The 20368-nt window shown below is 42.5% G+C and overlaps 1 protein-coding gene across 1 annotated transcript in view; it reads right to left on the bottom strand.

Moving 5' to 3' along the window:
• kcnh1a (potassium voltage-gated channel, subfamily H (eag-related), member 1a) overlaps positions 1-20368 on the bottom strand; it is a 339143-nt gene that overhangs the window by 117934 nt on the left and 200841 nt on the right. Inside the window, exon 10 of the mRNA XM_068045094.1 lies at positions 18614-18810. Coding sequence (XP_067901195.1) covers positions 18614-18810 — 197 coding nt within the window. The remainder of the gene's footprint in view (positions 1-18613; positions 18811-20368) is intronic.

Raw genomic sequence — 20368 nt, 5'->3', positions numbered from 1 at the left:
CCTCACGCATGTGGTCAAAGGCATCTCCACATAACATCACCTCTCTGCCTCTTTCTCCCTCCATGCAGCACTTCCCCTCTCCTTAGCCTCTGCTCCATCTCTCTGTCATGTTGTAGGCCGAGAGGCTCTGCAACTATAGCCCTCATATCTTTTGCAGCCTTTATATGGACAAGTTGACAAATCCTCGCCCTGTAAGGATGTAGCAACACTCCCTGCCAAACTTAATAACTCACCCACACCTCCACAGCACTTCCAAAAATTTTCCAATAGCAGAAGTTACTCAAGATCACCTCACCTGAAAATTGGATGACTAGCCCTTTAAATATTGCGAGTGAGTGGTCCTTGTTGCAACTGAATGCATGTTCAGCTTGAGTGACAAGTGAATGTGATCAGTGGACTTGCTTGGTCCAATTTCAGTGGACTGGCACCAGCTCCAGTGGCGCTATGGATCCAAATTTTTGACCTTAATTATGTAAGCACATCTTCACTTTATGCTATTGTATTTTACACTTTAAAACTACTTTCAAGGAAGAGACTAACATCAAGAAATTGGTGTAGAATTAATAATGTCACTGATAAGGGAGTCATAGGAAACATAGGAAATAGGAGCAGGAGTAGGCCATTTGGCCTGTTGAGCCTGCTGTGCCACTCAAACAGATCATGGCTGATCATCTACCTATATGTCATTTTTCCCCACTTTCTCCACATCCTTTGATGTCATTAGTATCCAGATATCTGTTGATTTCTGTCTTGAACATGCTCAATGATTGAGCTTCCACAGCCCTCAGGGGTATAGAATTCCAAAGATTCATCACCCTCTGAATGAAGAAATTCCTCCTTATTTCAGTCTTAAATGGCCTGCCCCTTATTCTGAGACTGTGTCCCCTGGTTCTAGAATCACCAGCCAAAGGAAACATCCTATCCACATCTACCCTGTCACGCCCTGTAAGTATTTTGTAAGTTTCAATGAGATCACCTCTCATTCTTCAAAAATGTAGAGAATACAGGCCCAGTTTCTGCACTCTCTCCTCTTAAGACAATACCACCAAGCCAGGGATTGTTTGGTGACCCGCTGTTGCAATCCCTCTACGGCAAGTATAACCTTCCTTAGATAAGGAGACGTAAACTGTACACAATACTCCAGGTGTGGTCTCACCAAGGCTCTATACAATTGCAGCAAGACCTCTTTACTCTTGTACTTCCTAATTGCTTGCTGCACCTACATACTAGCTCTTAGTGACTCATGAACAAGGACACCCAGGACCTTTTGGACATCAACACTTCCAACCTCTCACCATTTAAGAAATACTCAGCCCGTTTTTTCTACCAAAGTGGATCACTTCACACTTATTCACATTATATTCTATCTGCCACGATCTTGCCCAGTCACTTAGCCTGTCCAAATCCCCTTGCAGCCTCCTTGCATCCTCCTCACAACTTACATTCTCACCTAGCTTTGGGTCATCAGCAAATATGGAAATATTACATTTTGTCCCCACATCCAAATCGTTTATATAGATTGTGAACAGTTGTGGCCCAAGCACTGATCCTTGCAGTACCCCACCAGAAACAGCCTGCCATCCTGGGAATGACCCGTTTATTCCTACTCTCTGTTTTCAGTCTGTTAACCAATTCCCAATCCATAGCAGTATATTACCCCCAATCTCATTGACTCTAATTTTGTTCACTAACCTCCTGTGTGGGACCTTATCAAAAGCCTTCTGAAAATCCAAATACACCACATCCACTGGTTCTCCTCTATCTATGCTACAAGTAACATCCTCAAGAACTCCAACAGGTTTGGCAAACATGATTTCACTTTCATAATCCATGTTGACTCTGCCCAATCCGATCATTATTTTCCAAGTATCCAGTTATCATATCCTTTCTAATAGATTCTAACATTTTCCATATTACTGACGTCAAACTAACAGGTCTGTAGTTCTCCATTTTCTCTCTCACTCCCTTCTTAAATAGTAGGGTTGCATTTGCTACTTTCCAGTCAGCAGGAATCTTTCCAGAATCTATAGAATTTTTAAAAAATAACCACCAATGCATCCACTAACTCTATGGTCACCTCCTTCAATACTCTGGGATGTAGCTCATCTGTTCCAAAGTATTTATCAACTTTCAATCCAAAACATTTTTCCAGTACTATCTCTTTATTGATACTAATTTCTTTCAGTTACTCATTTTTACAAGTCCCTTGGTTCCCTAGTATTTCTGGGAGATTTTCTGTATCTTCCTCCATGAGGACAGACAGAAAATAATTGTTTAGCCTCTCCGCCATTTCCCCATTCTCCACAAATTCTCCTGTCTCTGCCTGTAATGGACCCAAATTTGTCCTAGTTAATCTTTTCATTTTCACATAAAGAAGCTTTTACAGTCCATACAAAATATCTGCTCTCAAGCTTCCTCTCATCAACATACACAGGAAAAAGGGAAGATTGAGAAGAATTAGTAAACATATAGGAATATTCCTATATACTAGTTGGAATTAGGTGGACGTTCAGATTAATACATTTGTTCTTTATTTCTTCACTGTTCCCGCCATCACACTTTGCAACATACAGCACTTCTACAGTTGTTGTCTCTTCTCACTTAAGATCATCTTTAAGTCTTCTGAACAAATACAATATTACATTATTCACCTAAGATGAGATACATTTCACCATACTAGTTTTAATAACAAATATTTTACACACATCACTGAATGATTCATAATCAGGTAACCCGTTTATTAAGATCTTCATAATTAATAGAAAGCTTATTCAGTATTATTTGTTAGCTGTGTAAGACGTTACAAATTACTGGCTTCTTTCTTTTTACCAAATAACTTGGTAAATAATTAGGCTGAGTCTTCTGTGCAGTACTGAGGGGGTGCTGCACTGTCAGGGGTGCTGTCTTTTAGATGAGACAACATTAAACAAGGCTGCATATGCCCTCTCAGGTGAGTGTAAAAGATCCCGTAACACTATTTGAAGAGCAGGGTTGTTCTCCCTATAGTTCTGGACAATACTTATCCCTTAACCAACACCAATAAAATAATTTCATCAACTTTACTTCCAATTTTAACCCTTCTCTCACCTTCACATCCATCTCTGACTTTTCCCTTCCTCAACTTCGCTGTCTCCATTTCTGGCGATAGGCTATTGACCAATATCCACTGTAAGCCCACTGACCCCTACAGCTACCTTGACTACACTTCCTCCCACCTCACATCCTGTAAGTACTCTATTCCTTCCTACCATTTTTCCCACTCCGTCGCACCCGTTGTCACCTTCCATACCAATGTGTCCAATATGACTTCCTTTTTCCTCAACTGAGGATTCCCTCCCACTACGGTTGAGGGCACCCTCTATTGTGTCTGTTCCATTTCCTGCATCCCTACTCTAACCCCTTCCCCTCCCTCACAGGACCACAATAGGATTCCCTTGTCCTCACCTGGCACCTCAGCAAAGTCCACATCCAGTGTAATGTCAAAACATATCTCCCCCCCCACCTTTCAACATTCTGAAGGGACCACTCCCTCCGTGACACCTTGGTCCACTCTTCAATCATCCCTATAACCCCTGACAATCCCTCACTTCCCATGCAAACATATGTTATGCAACACCTGCATTTTTATTTCCGCCCTTCCCACCATCCAGGGCCCAAACAGGCCTTCCAGGTGAAACAGCAATTTACTTTTACTTCTTTCGATTTACTATATTCGCTGCATATACTACAGTCTCCTCTACATTGCGGAGACCAAATGCATATGTGACCACTTTGTGGAACACCTCTGTTGAGTCCACAAGCATGACCCGACCTTCCGGTTGTCTGGCAACTTAATTATATGCCCCACTGCCACTCTGATCTCTCTGTCCTCTGCCTCCAACACTGTTCTAATGAAGCTCGAAGAACAGCACCTCATCTTTTGATTAGGCACTTTACAGCTATCTGGACTGGACAGTGAATTCAACAATTTCAGATCATAACCTCAAACTCCTTTTTTTCTGTAAAGGACATCAGCCATTGGGGATGATTCTGCTTCTCCCATTTCTACCTTCTCTAGACCCATCTTTTGTTATTTACTTGTTCCATTACCATCTCCTTTTGTCTTGTGCGGAGTTCAAACCGGAGCCCAAGTAATAATAAATCCACAGCTGATTGAGAGCCATTAGAGATGTGTTTGCAACCACCTTTGCCAGGAAGATACTTCTACCATCAATTTACCTTGGTAAACTTGAGATAACAAAGGTCCAACTTATTTGAAGTGTACAATTCTCCTGCTGTAATAATTTCCCCAGATATTTTTTGGATGTACATTCAAGACAGTGTTATTTGGTAAACAAATGGCTAAATTCACCAATTCTGAGCTTACAATGTTGTTGCCCTATCTCCAACATCCGCTCCTGTCAGCTACGGGTTTTCTGACCGAGATCTAGAAATAAGCAGTCAGAAAACGTCCAGCCATGAAATCCCCCCCTGGTCCCCATGTTAGCTGATATTGTTAATCGTTCTCTCTCTTCAAGTGATAGTCCTCTTTTCTTTAAATTTGCCATCATCATCCCTCTCCTCAAAAAAAAAACCCTTGACCCCACCGTCCTTGCAAACTACTGTCTCCCCCCAACCTCCCTTCCCTCTCTAAAGTCCTTGAATGTGTTGTCATCTCCCAAATCCATACACATCTTTCCCAGAACTCCATATTTGAATCCCTCCAATCAGGTTTCTACTCCACCACAGTACTGAAATGGCTCTTACCAAAGTGGCAAATGACATCCTATGTGACTGTGACGAAGGTAAACCATCCCGCCTCACCCTTCTCTTCCTGTCTGCAGTCTTTGACATGGTTGACCACACCATACTCCTCCAATGCCTCTCCACTGTCGTCCAGCTGGGTTGGACTGCTCTTGCTTGGTTCCATTCTTATCTATCTAATTGTAACCAGTATATCACCTGCAATGGTTTCTTTTCTTGCTCCCACACCATTACCTTTAGTGTCCCCCTGGGATCTATCCTTGGCCCCCTCCTATTTCTTATCTACCTGCTGCCCCTCGGTGACATCATCTGAAAGCACAATGCTAGTTTTTTGCATGTATGCTGACGACCCCCAGCTCCCAGCTCTACCTCACTATCACCTCTCTCGACTCCTCCACCGTTTCTAAATTATTAGACTGCTTATCCGACATCCAGTACTGGATGAGCAGAAATCTCCTCCAATGAAATACTGGGAAGTCTGAAGCCACTGTTTTCCGTCATCACTCCAAACTCCGCTCCCTAGCTACCAACTCCATCCCTCTCCTGGGCAACAGTCGAAAACTAAACCAGTCTGTTCACAACCTTGGTATCATATTTGACCCTGAGTTGAGCTTCCGCCCACATATTCAGGCCATCATTAAGACCGCCTATTTCCAATATTGTGATAGTACATTGGTTAGTATGTTTAGATAATACGTTTGATAATCATTTGAATATATGTTTATGCAAATATATGTTATCACAGGAAGTGATGTAATATCACATGTTGCAGCCATATTGCTCAGTCATACTGAGAAGCAAGAAGAAGCCTCCCAATAAAACTCTTGTGTTCAACCTCTATGCCACCCTTTTGACTGTGTTATTCTAAAACCCCAGATAATACAATATGGTGGCAGAGGCAGTGAATCGGCAGCATTAAGCAGCAGCTGAAATGATAGTTGGAATCGGAAGCCTAGCCAGAAATGACTTGACCAGACAATAGCTCTCTTATATCAGGACGGCAAGATGTGAATAGTGAGATTCGCAGTGGCTTGAGTGCACCCCAGGTTTGCCCCACGCCGGCAAAGCAAAATTAGCCACAGCTTTAGTCAGAGACACCAGGGCAGTATGGTGTCTGGGCACGGATTTCTTCCCACTATTGCCATATTTTCACACCACTAGCTGACCCCGGTGTCAGAGCCCCTCCCTCCTGCAAGCTCGAAGCCCGTGTGGCACCAGCTCAGTTCTGGAGACATCATGATTAGCTGCAGCTCTGATACTGAGACTTGCTCCTTAGGGGGAAAAGTGATAGAAGGCTGAGGTCATGGCAGCCAGATTCCCCGAGATGAACTGGAAAGTGTCCGATCTCCCGGGCGAGCTCAAATTATATAAACTGAGGATGGAGTTATGTTTCCTGGACCGTGAAGTTGTGAATGCTGAAAAGCAGGACATAAAAGTCAGGATTATGGTAGGAAATGAAGGGCTACACAGAATAAATGACCAGAAGGATCCCGCAAAGTTATGGTCAACATGAGAAGCCAAGCTCAAAGTGAAAGTAAATTTTAGAATACACCACTTGGGAGCTCATGCGATATAGGCAGAAAACCAACAAGTGCATAGATGATTTTGTCAGCAGATGTAGGGAGAAAGCAAGAGAATGCGACTTTACAGATGCGGAACTCGGAATGCTTTGTGGAGTTGGTCGTTGCCTCCACCCCCGTAGAGGTGTTCCAGAAAGCAAAAGCCGAAAGGACACAGCATAGAGAGCGTGTTACAGGACGGATCCAGACATGAGGCCATTGTGGCTGAAAGACAGTGTTTGCAAGCTTTTGGGTCTGAAACATCTGTCGGTGCAATATCCAGGGCACACAAGAAAAACAAGGTGTGTGTTAAGTGCCGGCTCTCCCACAAACCAGGCAGATGCCCGGCATACACAGACACATGCAAGTCCTGTGGGCTTAGAGGACACTGGGCCAAGCTCTGTAGAAGGCCCAGCAGGAAAACCAGGAGAAGCCAGAGCGGGCCATGATCCTAAGCAGAAGCACGCCACCCAGAGGTGAAGGCAGGTGAGATAGTTCTAAGTTTGGCCACAAGCACTGACCCATCCATGAAATGGAGGGACGCCGGACCAAACTGGATCAGGGTGAAGATAATACTGATGAGCAACTGTTTCACATGATTACCCTAGTGGAACAGCTTAATTCCGAACGGAAGCTTTCTCAACACTGCAGATCGTTTGCCCAAATAAAGCAGGGAGACAGACTGCAGGTGAAGGTTGACACAGGTGCAGGTGCCAACACTCTACCTTTCCGCACTGTTAAGGATATTTACCACGAGGTATGGATATCGGTGGTCAAGCCCACTAGCATAAAGCTCACAGCTTATAGTGGATCGCCAATAAGGTGCCTAGGTTTCCCTAAACCTGGAATGCAGGTACAAAGATTCAACCTAGTCTGGGCAGACATTTTATATAGTGGATGTGTCAGCACCCGCAGGAGCAGGATTGCTGGCGTGCAACAAGCTCAACTTGGTCACCATCCATGAGCTGAGCCATTCAAAAGACCGAAGCAATCGAAGTGCGTACACACTTACAGAATCAATTCAAGACCTGGAATGTACCTGGACTGTTTTGACATGGTTGGTAACTCCCATGGTGATGCAGTCCTTAAATTCAGAGAAGGCCAGTGCCATCTATCGAATCATCGCAGAAATGCAGCATGCACATTCGGGCGAAGCTGAGGCTCAAACTGGACCGCATGGAAAGACAAGACATCATCTGCTGAGTGCAGCACCACACAGACTGGTGCAGCTCCATGACCACCACAGTCAAAAAGGACTGTTCCATTCGATTATGTTTGGACCCAAGGAGGCTAAACAAAGCCTTGAAGAGATGTCCACACAAGGTACCAGCACTGGAAGTGCTTAACCTAACATTTGCAGGAGCGAAACACTTCTCTAAGCTCGACACGATGTACGGATATTGATCAGTGCATCTGTCAAAAGAGTCACAAGAGCTGATGACATTCAGAACCCCTTTCCTCGATCTATCTTTCAGGCTACCAGTCAGCCAAGACATTTTTCAGCAACACATGGACCGAATAACAGAAAGAGTGCCAGGCTATGTGTGCTTTGCTGATGACATCGACGTGGTCGGACACACAAAAGAAGAGCATGACAGAAACCTAGACTTGCTCATGGAGGCTGCCAGGGGAGAAGGTTTGATGTTCAACAGTAAAAAGTGCTCCATTAAGGCAGATCACATTAATTTTTTCGGCTCCATTTACTCTAGCATGGATATCGGCCCAGATCCTGGGAAGATTGATGACACCCAATCAATGCCAATGCAGCAGGACAAGGATGGCCTGCAGAGATGCCGAGGTCTGTTCAATTTCCTAGCGACATACATTCCGAGTTTCTCAGAAAAGGCCTCTCCATTAAGAGAACTGCAGGACAGCAAGCCTGCTGTGTTTGGATCAAAAAGCCTAATGCCCACACAGGCGAAATACTCTAACATCAATTGGGAAACCCTGGTCTTTGGGATCACCAGGTTCCACACATACTTATTTGGGAAGGAGCTCACGATTGAGACAGACCATAAAACCTTGGAAATGGAGAAAACCATTTACTAGTGCACTGCCTCGACTCCAGATATTACCCATTAAGATTCAAGGTTATAACTGTGATGTCAGATACAAACCTGGTAGTCAGGTGATCCTATCAGACACTCTAAGCATACTGCTCAACTCTGGAAAGGCACGAGACATACCCCCCGACTTCCAGGTTGACGAAGTGTGTGCAAGCATCGAGGAAGTCTACAACCTGATGTGCTTTGGTCGTCATAAGTGAGAGGAGCTCCAGAGAGAGATTTCTCAAGACCCCGTACTCAGAACCCAGAGGCCTGAAACCATCCAGGATATCCCCATGGATCTGAGAACATATTGGCCAGATCAGGATGAGATGGGTGTTTCAAATGGAGTGCTCTTCAAAAGGTGCCAAGTTCTAATTCGGGCATCACTGAGTTACTTGGTCAGCTCCACCAAGGCCACATGGGAATAGAGAAGACGAGACGACTTGCTCACAAGTCAGTGTTCTGGCCTGGCATTAGCAAGGACATTGACCAGGTAACGAGGATTTGTGATGAGCATCAGGAGCTTGAAGCCAGTCAGCACAAAGAGCCACTCCAACCAAATGACATCCCATCCTCGCCATGGACCAAGCAAGCAACAGAACTATTCACCGTGGGTAAGGAAGACTATCTACTAGTGACTGACTATTACTCCAAATTCCCAATCGTTCAAAAACTTCAGACACATGAGTGCAGCAGTGGCCAGCACTGTTAGTGCTATCTTCAGTATCTTTGGTGCCCTGATGGAAGTGGTATCAGACAACGATCCACAATACAGCGGGAAATCATTTCAGGATGTGTGAAAAATGGGCCATCAACCATAATACGTCACCACCTCGGTATCCTTGTCCTAATAGAATGGCTGAGTGCATGTCAGGACAATAAATCTCTGATCAAAAAATGCATGGAAACTGGAGAAGACATCCAGGTTGCATTGCTATATATTCACGCAACTCCATAAGACTCCGGATTACCATCACCAGCGGAGATTCTGTTCTGTCGACCAGTGGGAGCCACTTTACCAAGCTATCACATCACTATGTCATCCACAATCACAGAGCAGTTACTTCAGAGATAAGACAGGATAAAAGGCATGCATGATGTACATGCAATGGCTGAATTACCATCACTTTATGTTAGCCAGAAGGTCAGGGTCCTACGCCCACAAGAACAGAAGTGAATTCCAGCAGAAGTGTGAAAGGTATGCAAAGAACTACGATCTTATGAGATGAAGACACCAAATGGTGCAATACTGTGAAGGAACAAGTCTCACCTCTGTGGACTCTCTGCCAGCCACAAACAGAGCAAACAACCAGCATCGCCTATGTGCATGTGCACTCGTTTTTCTGACGAAGAGGCAACAAGCAACGCACCAAGCACACTGACAACTAAGGACAGTCAGTCCAAACACAATCTTCAGGATGAAAGAACAGACAACTCAAAATCACGCCCTCATATAGTTGTTACAAGGCCTGGTCGAGTCAGCCGATGACCAGTACGTTTTCAAACGTAGACAACACCTTGTGGAGTAGCATTCCAAGTGTTTGTGTTACAGTTGAATGTTCCATATAAATAATGTTTATCGTTACCATTTTTTCTATTCCACAAGGGATACTTATCCATGTAAATATAGTGTTGAACTATAGGCATTTTTTACTTAAAGGAGGGGGGATGTTGTGATAGTACATTGGTTAGTATGTTCAGAGAATATTTGATAGAATAACTAATAATTTGAATATATGTTTATGCAAACACTTAAGTCACAGGAAGTGATGTAATATCACGTGTTGCAACCATATTGCTGAGTCAGTAGCATGTGTAAGCAGAAGCAAGAAGCAGTCTCCTAATAAAGCTCGGTATTCAACCTCTATGCCAGCCTTTCAACCAGTGTTAATCTAAAGCTCCAGAAACTATAACATCCACCTCCTTAATATCGCCTGACTTCACCATGTCTCAGTTCATCTGCTGGTGAAACCCTCATTCATGCCTTTGTTACCTCTAGACTTGACTATTCCAACGCATTCCTGGCCACCCTCCCACATTCTAACCTCCGTAAACTTGAAGTCATCCAAAACTCTGCTGCCCATGTTATAACTCTCACCATGGCCAGAATTTTATGTTGGGCAGGAGGCCCTGCCCACCGGCCAAAAAGTTGGGGGCAAGTCCCCCTCCACAGGGCCTGGGGAGCTACACCAGAATTTTTGCTCCCCAGGCCCTTAATTGGCCTCAGGCGGGACTTCCACTTCCTTGAGGCAGGAAATCCCACCTAATGGAGCTGCCAGGCAATCAGCTATCCAGTGGGGGCGGTTGGGCCCTCTGTGGGGCACAGGGTTTTACCTGGTGGTGTTCTTGGGGCCTTTGCTGCCCAGCCGCTGCGGATAAAATACCCGTGGCGGTGGCAGGAGACCCTTAAGTGGCAGTTGATTGGCCACTTAAGAACCTTGATTGGCCTGGGTGGGCGGGCTGTGTCTTGCCACCGCCCCGCGTAAGATTGCAGCGGAGGTGGAAAGGTGTCGGGAGTGGCTCCCCTGCCTCCCACTCAATTTTACACGCCACAAGCCCACTCGTTGGGGGGGGGCCACAAAATTCTGGCCCATGTCCCATTCTCCCCATCACCCCTGTGCTCACCGACCTATATTGGCTCCTGGTTAAACAATGTCTTGATTTTAAATTTCTCATCTTTGGTTTCAAATCCCTCCATGGCCTCACCCCACCCTCTCTCTGTATTCTCCTCCAGCCCCACAACCCTCCAAGATATCTGTGCTTCTCTAATTCTGGCCTCTTGAGCATCCTCAATTTTAATCGCTCCACCATTGGTGGCCACGCCTTCAGTTGCCGAGGACCTGAACTCTGGAATTCCCTCCCTGTACCTCTTTGCCCCTCTATCTCACTTTCCTCCTTTAAGATGCTCCTTAAAGCCTACTTCTTTGACCAAGCTTTTGGTCATCTGACCTAATAGCTCTTTATGTGGCTTGGTTTCATATTTTGTTTTATCATGCTCCTGTGAAGCGCTTTGGGACGTTTTATTACATTAAATGGGGCTATATAATTAGAAGTGTTGTTATGGGGAAAAAATACTTCTTTAGTTCCTCTGATCAGAGGCGTGTGAATGAATATAAGGCCTGAGGTTTCTGGCCTACTTCTTTAGGTCATCCTTCTGAATGGGCCTCATCTGGCAGACGGGGGGGGGGGGGGGGGGGGGCGGGGGGTGAAAAAACGACAGAAGGCCTCATTATATCATTTATTTAAATACAATTGGAAAGCTTACATTACATATGCCTTTATTCCCCCATCAACTCCCTCAGCCTGAAAATCCAAAGCCAAGCAAAGTCGTCACCCTTCTTCCTCTGAGGTTTCCACAGGTACAAAGCATTTATTTTGTACATGACATAATCGTATCAGGATATCTCAAAGCAGTTTACAGCCGACAAATAATTTTTGAAGCAAATAGATAATGACAGGTCTCGGTATGAAATTTAGGTGCGGATACTGAACACTGGGGGAGAGGGAGAGAGAGAGTTGTTCCCTTGATCGATTTCAGTTACAGTCTGCCTTCTAAGTCACAATTCACAATCTCCCAGAGTTGCCCAAACAGTCACATGACATGACCACCTCTTTGTCTTTTAATACGGTTCGTCTGGAATTTTCTCTGGCATTCAAGGTTCTCCCCTCAGGTTGCCCAAACATACTTGTTGGGGGGACGGGGGGGGGGGGGGGGGGGGGACGGGGGGTGGGGGGAGGAAACGGGGGGGGGGGGGTTGGCTCTTTCAAAGTAAATGGGTGTTGATGGTATTTGACAAGCACATGTTGACAAGCCTATCTCAGATAACTGAATCAGACAGCACCCCATTGTTCTGGCTAAGCTGAGTCAATCAGGTTTTTCTCCAGTCTGCTCTGTTGTTGATTCATGTGAAAATTGCCGTGGCCATCTTGGCTGCTAGTTTTTCTGTTTAAAAAAGTTATTTGTAACAATTTCCAGCAGAAGTCTCAGGCAAAGTTCTACTTGATGAAATTAATATTTTCCATTTGGCATGTGGGGTTTTCATCAAAACAGACATTCAATAAGTCTCTACAGGCACACACTAACTCAGATCAGGGCATGGAGCACATATCTCATTCAGATCTGTATATTTTTTATTCTCCTGAACTGCAAATCAAAGAGTTTGCAAAAGAATAAGTGATTTGCTGCCTTAAAAGATATGGTTGGGAAACTGTTGCAGCTCTACCCCTTAATAATCTTCCCACTGCCAATTCTAGTTGCAGCAACTATATTGATTTATTGTGAGACAAAGAATTCCCTTGCAGAATTGAGCCAGCTCCCACTGCAAAGTAGTAGCAGTTGCTAGGAGTTGTAGCCAGAACTGGCAGTGTGAGTATCACTAAGGAGGGAGAATGTCTTTGTGAATTGGATGAGGGGGAAGGTATTACAGGAGGAGAATGCATTTGTGAACAGGGGCAAAAGGAGTTAATGTGGGGAAGAGTATCTCTGTAAAACAGAGAAGGAAAAAAACTGCAATTCTTTTGTCAGTACAGCTTCTTGTTTAAATGAAAACTGCCATTGTTAAAGATTCAATAATCCACACCACTGCACTGCAGGAGAGAAGAAAGATTTATAGAGTAGAAACCGCATCAATAGTAAATGCAATCAAAGTCTCTCAGTTCCAGGATTGCATCCACTGTTCACATTTTATTAGATGGCAACTAAATGGTTCCCTTGGTATTTGTAGCATGCGGAGACTGCTTTTTTTTAAACCGAGTGCAGAATAACTGCTCGTAAAAGGCAGAGATATTTTAAATGTTAATATATTTTTACTGTAACATTACTTCACTTTCTGTAGTTAACATTTCAATAATAGTAATTGTTTAAATAATGTCACTTCTGAAAGCCATACCGAGGGCAAGCTAAACAGAAGGCATTTTTCACAATTTCTCTGTTAAGACCCGTTGACAACCGACATTAGATCAAGGGGCAATGTAAGTATAATTCCAGAATTATTTTCCTAGACAGCTTCCATGTTAGCAATTATTTCCAGATGACCACTACATTGGCTTTGTCACCACAAAAATATTCTTTATTACGCAATGTGTGAATTTCTAATACCTAGTATACATTAAAATTACAGAAATGTACTACAGCATTTGTAAACTACAAATATAGTCAATTCACCAATGACCCAGTGATTACAATTACTTTCTAACTCTAACAGTTGCTTATCAATACAATAGTTGCTTTTGATAAACTGTTGGATGCTGCACAATAAGAGGTTTGATAAACAGATTGATATGGTGGTCGACACCCTTAGCGCTGCCACACATCGGGCACCGTCTCCTTATAGAATGGGGTTCTGAAGCCTGAGGCTTGTTCAGCTCCTTTGAGTATCATGTGCTATAATCCAACCAGTCATTGTGGTTGAAGGTCTGTGCACCTGCAACGTGCTAGGCTCATTAACAGCCTGGAGAAAAATGCAAATGACAGCTAATCCCCATAAGGCATTCAGAGCACCTGAACAGTTTATATAGAACAAGTAATGTAGGTGGTAATGGTAGTTTCATGGTGGGTATTTGATTTTGAGTGGGTTGCTATTTTGGGGATTTAGTTTGCAGCTGCTAGCAATTATTTGCTGTATTTCTGTTCTATGAGGAATTAAGTTCCTGAAAAAAAATCATAAAACTGTACACCATCTGCTACCTGTGCCTTGTGGAGCAGACCATCAGCATTCTGAAATAAAGATTCAGATACTGGGCCGATTGGGGAATATTACAGTATCTGCCAACCAAGTTGTCCAAAATGACTGTTGTCTGCTATGTTTTACATAACCTTGACCTGCAAAGGGGTCTTGCCATGAAGCAGCCTGGAAAACACAAGCAGCATCAACCAGTGGTACAAGACAATCCTGGCTAACAGTCAAAAGGCATGTCTACCTAACCAACTGATTAATAAGCAAGACTATCATGGCAGGCTCTGGAAACCAAACCATTCAGTTACAATTCAGAAGCAGGAAAAGCCAAAGTACAATGAATAGCTGCACAAATGTGCCCAATACTCTGACAAAATAAGGCATTGTCTTACTGACCAAAACCTTACATCAAGCTCCAAGAACACAACATTTTGCTCCAAACCTCAATCGGCCTTATACCGCAAGAATTCTTAGGGTAAATTAAATTTGAGGTCATTGATTCTCTACTGTGTCCTGACAGTGTGTGGTGCAAGTGTGCTCAATGTACTATGCCCTGGTGCTTTCATTGCATTGGGTACAATGTTGCCGTTTGTCCACTGCAACACAAATATAAGGGAGAGTAGTAGCTCTTTAAGAGCTACAGTTCCCAATATCCCACCTTCTTGCATAAATAATGTGTATGTCATAGAAACACAGGGAGATAGGAACACAAGTAGGCCATTTAGCCCCTTGAGCCTGTTCCACCATTCGATGAGATCATGGCTGATCTGTGACCTATCTCCATAAATCCATTTCCTTTCATACCATTGGCTAACAAAAATCTATCAATCTCAGAATTCAAATAAACAATTGATCTAGCAGTAATTGCCTTTTTTGTAAGAGAGTTCCAAACTCCAATCGTGCTGTGTGTGTAGAAGTGTTTGCAAACTTCATTCCTGGGTCTAATTTTTACTTGGTTTCCCCAACCAGCGGGAATAGTTTCTCTCTATCTACACCATCAGTTCCGCTTAATATCTTGAAAACTTCGACCATATCACCTCTTAACCGTCTAAATTCCAGGGAATACAGTCCTGATTTGTTTAATTTCTCCTCGTAACGCAAGCCTTGAAGACCAGGTATCATTCTGATAAATCTATGCTGCACTCCCCCAAGGCCAATAAATCCTTCCTAAGGTATGCTGTCCAGAACTGCACATAGTGCTCCAGGTGTTGTCTAACCAGGGTTTTGAATAGCTGAAGCATGACTTCTACCCACTTGTATTCTAGTCCTGTGGATGTAAAGGCCAACATTCCATTAGCCTTTTTGTTTATTTTCTGCACCTGTTCATGACATTTTGACGATCTATATACCTGGAGCATCACCACCAACCCCCATCCCCACAAATCACTTTGAACCTCCATTTTTTTGAGCTTTTCACCATTTAGAAAGTACCCTGTTCTAACCTTTTTAGGTCCAAAATGGTCCAAATCCTCACATTTGCCTGCATTGAAATCCATTTGCCACAGTTTTGTCCATTCACTTAATCTATCAATACCTTTGTGGCCATACTAATATTTAAGGCTGCATTTGCTGACAACGCAACCACTAGGTGACACAATACTTGCGCATGCACAAGTACAGCCTCATGCACTGAAACGTCACTGTCTGTGACGTTTTTGGCAGCTGCCAGTAGTAAAGATGGTGCTGTTCAATTTATCACAAAAACAAATGAAACCCAAGTCCCCACAGTGGCTGTAATCGCTGCCTCCATCCCACCCCCAACAGTACACTGCTCCCTCCTGCCATTGTGCTTCACTTCGGTGCTGCCTCCCACGCCCGTCTGCTCGCCACTTGCTCCGCTCCCCTGCCTATGTTGCCACTCTCTCTCTCTCTCCCCGCTTCCCCCGTGTGGGGAAGAGAGATGGCAATCGCGGGAGGGAGTGGGGACCAGAAGCTGGGAAGGAGTGGCTGGGGGAGAACGGGTGAGGCAGGGAGCAAGTGGCCAACAGGTTGGGGGAGGGGGGGGGGTGGGTAGGGGGGGGAGGGGTGAAGTGGGGACCGAGTGGCTGACGGGTGGAAGTGGGGGGGTTGGGGTGAAGTGGAGAGCGAGTGGCCAAGGAGGGAGAAGTGGAAAGGTAGGGAACCACTGGCGAGCAGACGTTGCAAGACGTGATGACGTTTTTGCGCACATGCGCGAATTAGTCCTGGCAAGCCAGGTGCTGACGAAGGCCACGCATGCGCAGCACCATACTAACAGCAACAGTCCATTCTGCGCGTGTGTGAAGCTGTCACTTTGAATATTTAAATGAGCTGGTCTTCTGTTATAGTGCATGGTCTGCTCAGTTCAGTGGAGGCACATTCAACATGCCACTGGGGACAAGCAGCAGACACAATCATCAGCTCTCTTTTGGTTTTGATGCATAAAATGCATCAAAGACTGGCCTGAATCACTATGCCAATCTTTGAAGGATGTGCTTTGATTTGAAGCCCAGCGTTATAGGCCAATAAAAGCCCATTTCTTTTCTCATTTGCTCCTGCCTAGAAAGTACAAGGTCGGAATCAGCAGAAGAAAAGAAGTAATTACGTGCTGTTAAAACTAATGTTTATAAATGATAATGACGTTAAGGAAAGATAGTTATCTGGATAGACAGATATTTCTTTGACCTGTCAGCAGTCTTAGAGTGAACTGAACTGTTGATCGGAATGAAAATTTAGCTTAAACGTCCATTGTCAATTGATGCTTGCTTTGGTGAAATTTGTGCTGGCCGGATGCCCCAAGGTGCGTTTCAAGTTTTCTTAATCGGTTCAGTTATTAGAAACTTGTCCTGCATACTCATTCTTAGAAATGGTCACCAATTCTAGTAACTGTCGACATGCTATGTAAACATTCTTGATCTGCTTTCTGTTGTCATTGTCACAAGCAAAAGGCTAAATGCAAATTCACATGTTTTTACTGCAAATCTCAATCATCTTCTGGAAAACTAGATCTATCTTTGTACAACACTAACTTGCCTGCATCCAATGTCGTAACTAAGAGTAAGTAGTTTATTTCAGTCAATTTTAATTTTGTATAAAAACTCTATAATTGACAGATATATGTTAAGATAGTCGACTGAAGGTTATTTGTCAATAAATATGCAGTAATGATGGTATACTGATTATTCTGCCAGTGCAAATAAGTACTTGAAGTATACTGACACCGATACTGGTATTGTCAACATAAAACAGATAGAATATCAAATAAAAATATCCATACAAAATGAGAACATTCTAGTTTAGAATGGATCAGACATCAAGTTGGGATTTCAAGGTTGTTCTATAATAAAGTTTAGACAATAGTCCCAAAATTACAATCAGCATTGCTCAATGACACTTAAAAACATTTTCAAATTCTTCTTCACTGAATTTATGAACATTAAATTGAACATTCATTTTCTTATGTAATTGGTAGTACAATTTATCCTATAGGGTACTAATTCCAATTGGCTTAATCAGTTTATACTACATTCCTGTGTACACTATATTAATACCATTTATTTGAAATGTGCTAATGCCTGTGTAACCACAGCACATACTGGAATGAAGTATGGCCGTATTAAGTGCTCATACACAAAGTTTCTCAATTGGAATTCCTACCCTCCAAAAGGGTAATAAAACCAGAAAACAGTGGCAATGAACAGCTGGTTCATCAAAAGAATAATTTCACATACATTTCCTGTGATATTAAAAATTTGCTGAACAGTACATAGGGCTATAATTCAATTGTGAATACTGTAAAAAGTTTTTAACTTTGTTGCATTGATATGAATAAATTGAGAGTAACAAATTTGTTTCAATTCTATTGGGTATCGTTAGACAGTTAACAAAAGAATCAACAACAGAACGCCAAAGAACAGAAACATCATTCGGCTCACCAACTCTGCATTTTTCTTCCTATGAGCCACCTAATCTAATCCACTCTCCTGCTCACTTCCTATATTGTATAGAATTATGAACAGATTGTTTGAGGTTTCAGGTCGAGACCGTTAATCAGTTGTAAATGATCAGTACATTTCTGAGAAAGGGTCGCTACTTGAAATATTAACTCATCTTTCCTTTTATTAGATGCTGATGGGCACCTATATATATCCAGCATTTTCTGTTGTTAATTCAGATTTTGAACATTTGCAACATTTTGTTTCACCTCGAAACAGATAAACTGAAAGAAAGCAAGTGCAAGTTTCATCTGTTATTACCTTGCATTACTCACCTATCCTTAAAACAAATTTGTGTACCTCAGTTTGTTCGTATCAAAACAATAAAGTTAAAAAATTATTACAGTATCCCCAATTGAATTATATCCCTATATACTGTTCAGCAAATTTTAATATCACAGGAACTGTATGTGAAATCATTGATGAAATACAATTATAAACCAGTAGCGTGTGCATCAAAAACCATTGGCACCATGAAGCTGGGGGGCATATCAACCGACTCAAAAGTATTTATGAAGATAGAAAAGAAAGATATTACTTTCTAGGTATACATACTGTAGCTGTTATTCATTGTGTTCTCTCAATCAAAGATTTCTTGGGTAAAAAAGCTTGTTCATAATAATAGGAAGACTTACCCTTTTTCTAAGATTATATGTTAGGATAAGGTTTCTTGAAAAGGAGTTTGCAAAGGCTGTATAGAATTCCAGAACTTTCTGCAAGGCATCTCTTTTGATAACATGAAGATCACAGTAAGTCAGGGCTCTGACATTGACGCACGACTGAGCAAGGGTATTTTCCTTCCAGAAAACATCTCCAAAGACATCTCCTTTCCCTAGGCAAGTAAAAATAAACAAATGAGCTACTGAGTTGTGACATTTTTGCTTTCTGAGAAATTTTAGCTCATTTACTTTCTACACCAACATTCTGCAACAGATAATATGCCAAAGATCATATGAAGTTCTGTTGTCTACCATTTTACCAGTACAATTAAAATATTTATTTTATGTGGGTAAATACTCCAATTAAGATAACACACATATTCGTACAAATGCATTAAGAATGGTAATTTTTTTTCTTTATTCTTTCACGGGATGTGAGTGTCACTGGCAAGGCCAGCATTTGCTGCCCATCCCTAATTGCCCTTGACAACTGAGTGACTTGCTAGGCCATTTCAGAGGACAGTTAAGAATCAACCACATTGCTGTGGGTCTGGAGTCACATGTGGGCCAGACCAGGTAAAGACAGCAGATTTCCTTCCCTAAAGGGCATTCGTGAACCAGATGGGGTTTTTAATGACAATTGATGATAGTTTCATGGCATCATTACTGAGACTAGCTTTCAATTCCAGATTTTATTAACTATTTGAACTTACTAATTAATTTAATTTAAATTCCACCAGCTGCAGTGGTGGGATTTGAACACGTCGCCAGGGAATTAGCCTGAGCCTCCAGATAACTAGTTCAGTGACATTATCACTATGCCACTGTCTCCCCTGTAAATATTCACATAGCACAACTTTAAGGTCAATTATTTTAAAACTGAACAGACGACTATAATGTGCTAAATAGTTAATATTTGAGTAAGAGATAAACATTCAGATTTCAATTTGTCACGAGTGTAAAACGATAATGTAGTTATAGTGCGTGCTACATGAAAATCAAATGTATTTTGTAAACAAGCAGCCTCTTTCCCCATACATTATGCAGTATTTCCTTAATAGAAACAGTTGGCCAATGGGAATATTTTATTCATCATATTCCCATTAACGGTATTATTTAATTCATACAGGAATTTGCAGAACAGTCTGGACTTACTGTAGCAAAGTTTGAAATTGTAATCAAAACAGTAATAAATGGTAATAGGCTGTATATTGTGTGCTTTTCATACATTTAGTACAAGTGTTCCATATGTAGAACAGATGCTATAGAGAAAGTCTATGTGGAACTCTTGGCCTAAGACCAAGAATTGGAGTTAAACATTGGTCCCATTCGCATGATAATATGTCAAGTAGCAATGTCCTGAGGAAATCTTTTTTCCTTTTTTTTGAAATGTTGACAACTTTACAACACCTTGAACCCAATCAGGACCCTTTTTTCCCTACATTTCAATGACTGTGCTCCAAATTCATGTGAAGCACTTTGGGACACTTCTGAAAGCTGTGATAAGGCATTAAGAAATTATTCTCCGCCACATTCTCACTGTCATCTGTTTCTTTATGAAAACAGCCACTGTATCAGCAGCAATTACATATATCATGTAGTAGTTATGTTACTGGACTATTAATCCAGAGAGCTGGACTAATAAACAGAGAACATGAGTTCAATCCCACCATGGCAGTTTGAAAACTTGAATTCATTTAAAAAAAACTAAAATAAAAGAAATTAGTAAGT

The sequence above is a fragment of the Heterodontus francisci genome, chromosome 13 (genome assembly GCF_036365525.1).
Source record: "Heterodontus francisci isolate sHetFra1 chromosome 13, sHetFra1.hap1, whole genome shotgun sequence".
In the NCBI taxonomy this organism is placed as follows: domain Eukaryota; kingdom Metazoa; phylum Chordata; class Chondrichthyes; order Heterodontiformes; family Heterodontidae; genus Heterodontus; species Heterodontus francisci.
Note: the sequence above shows the minus strand (reverse complement) of the source record. Positions and strands in the feature narration are given on the sequence as shown.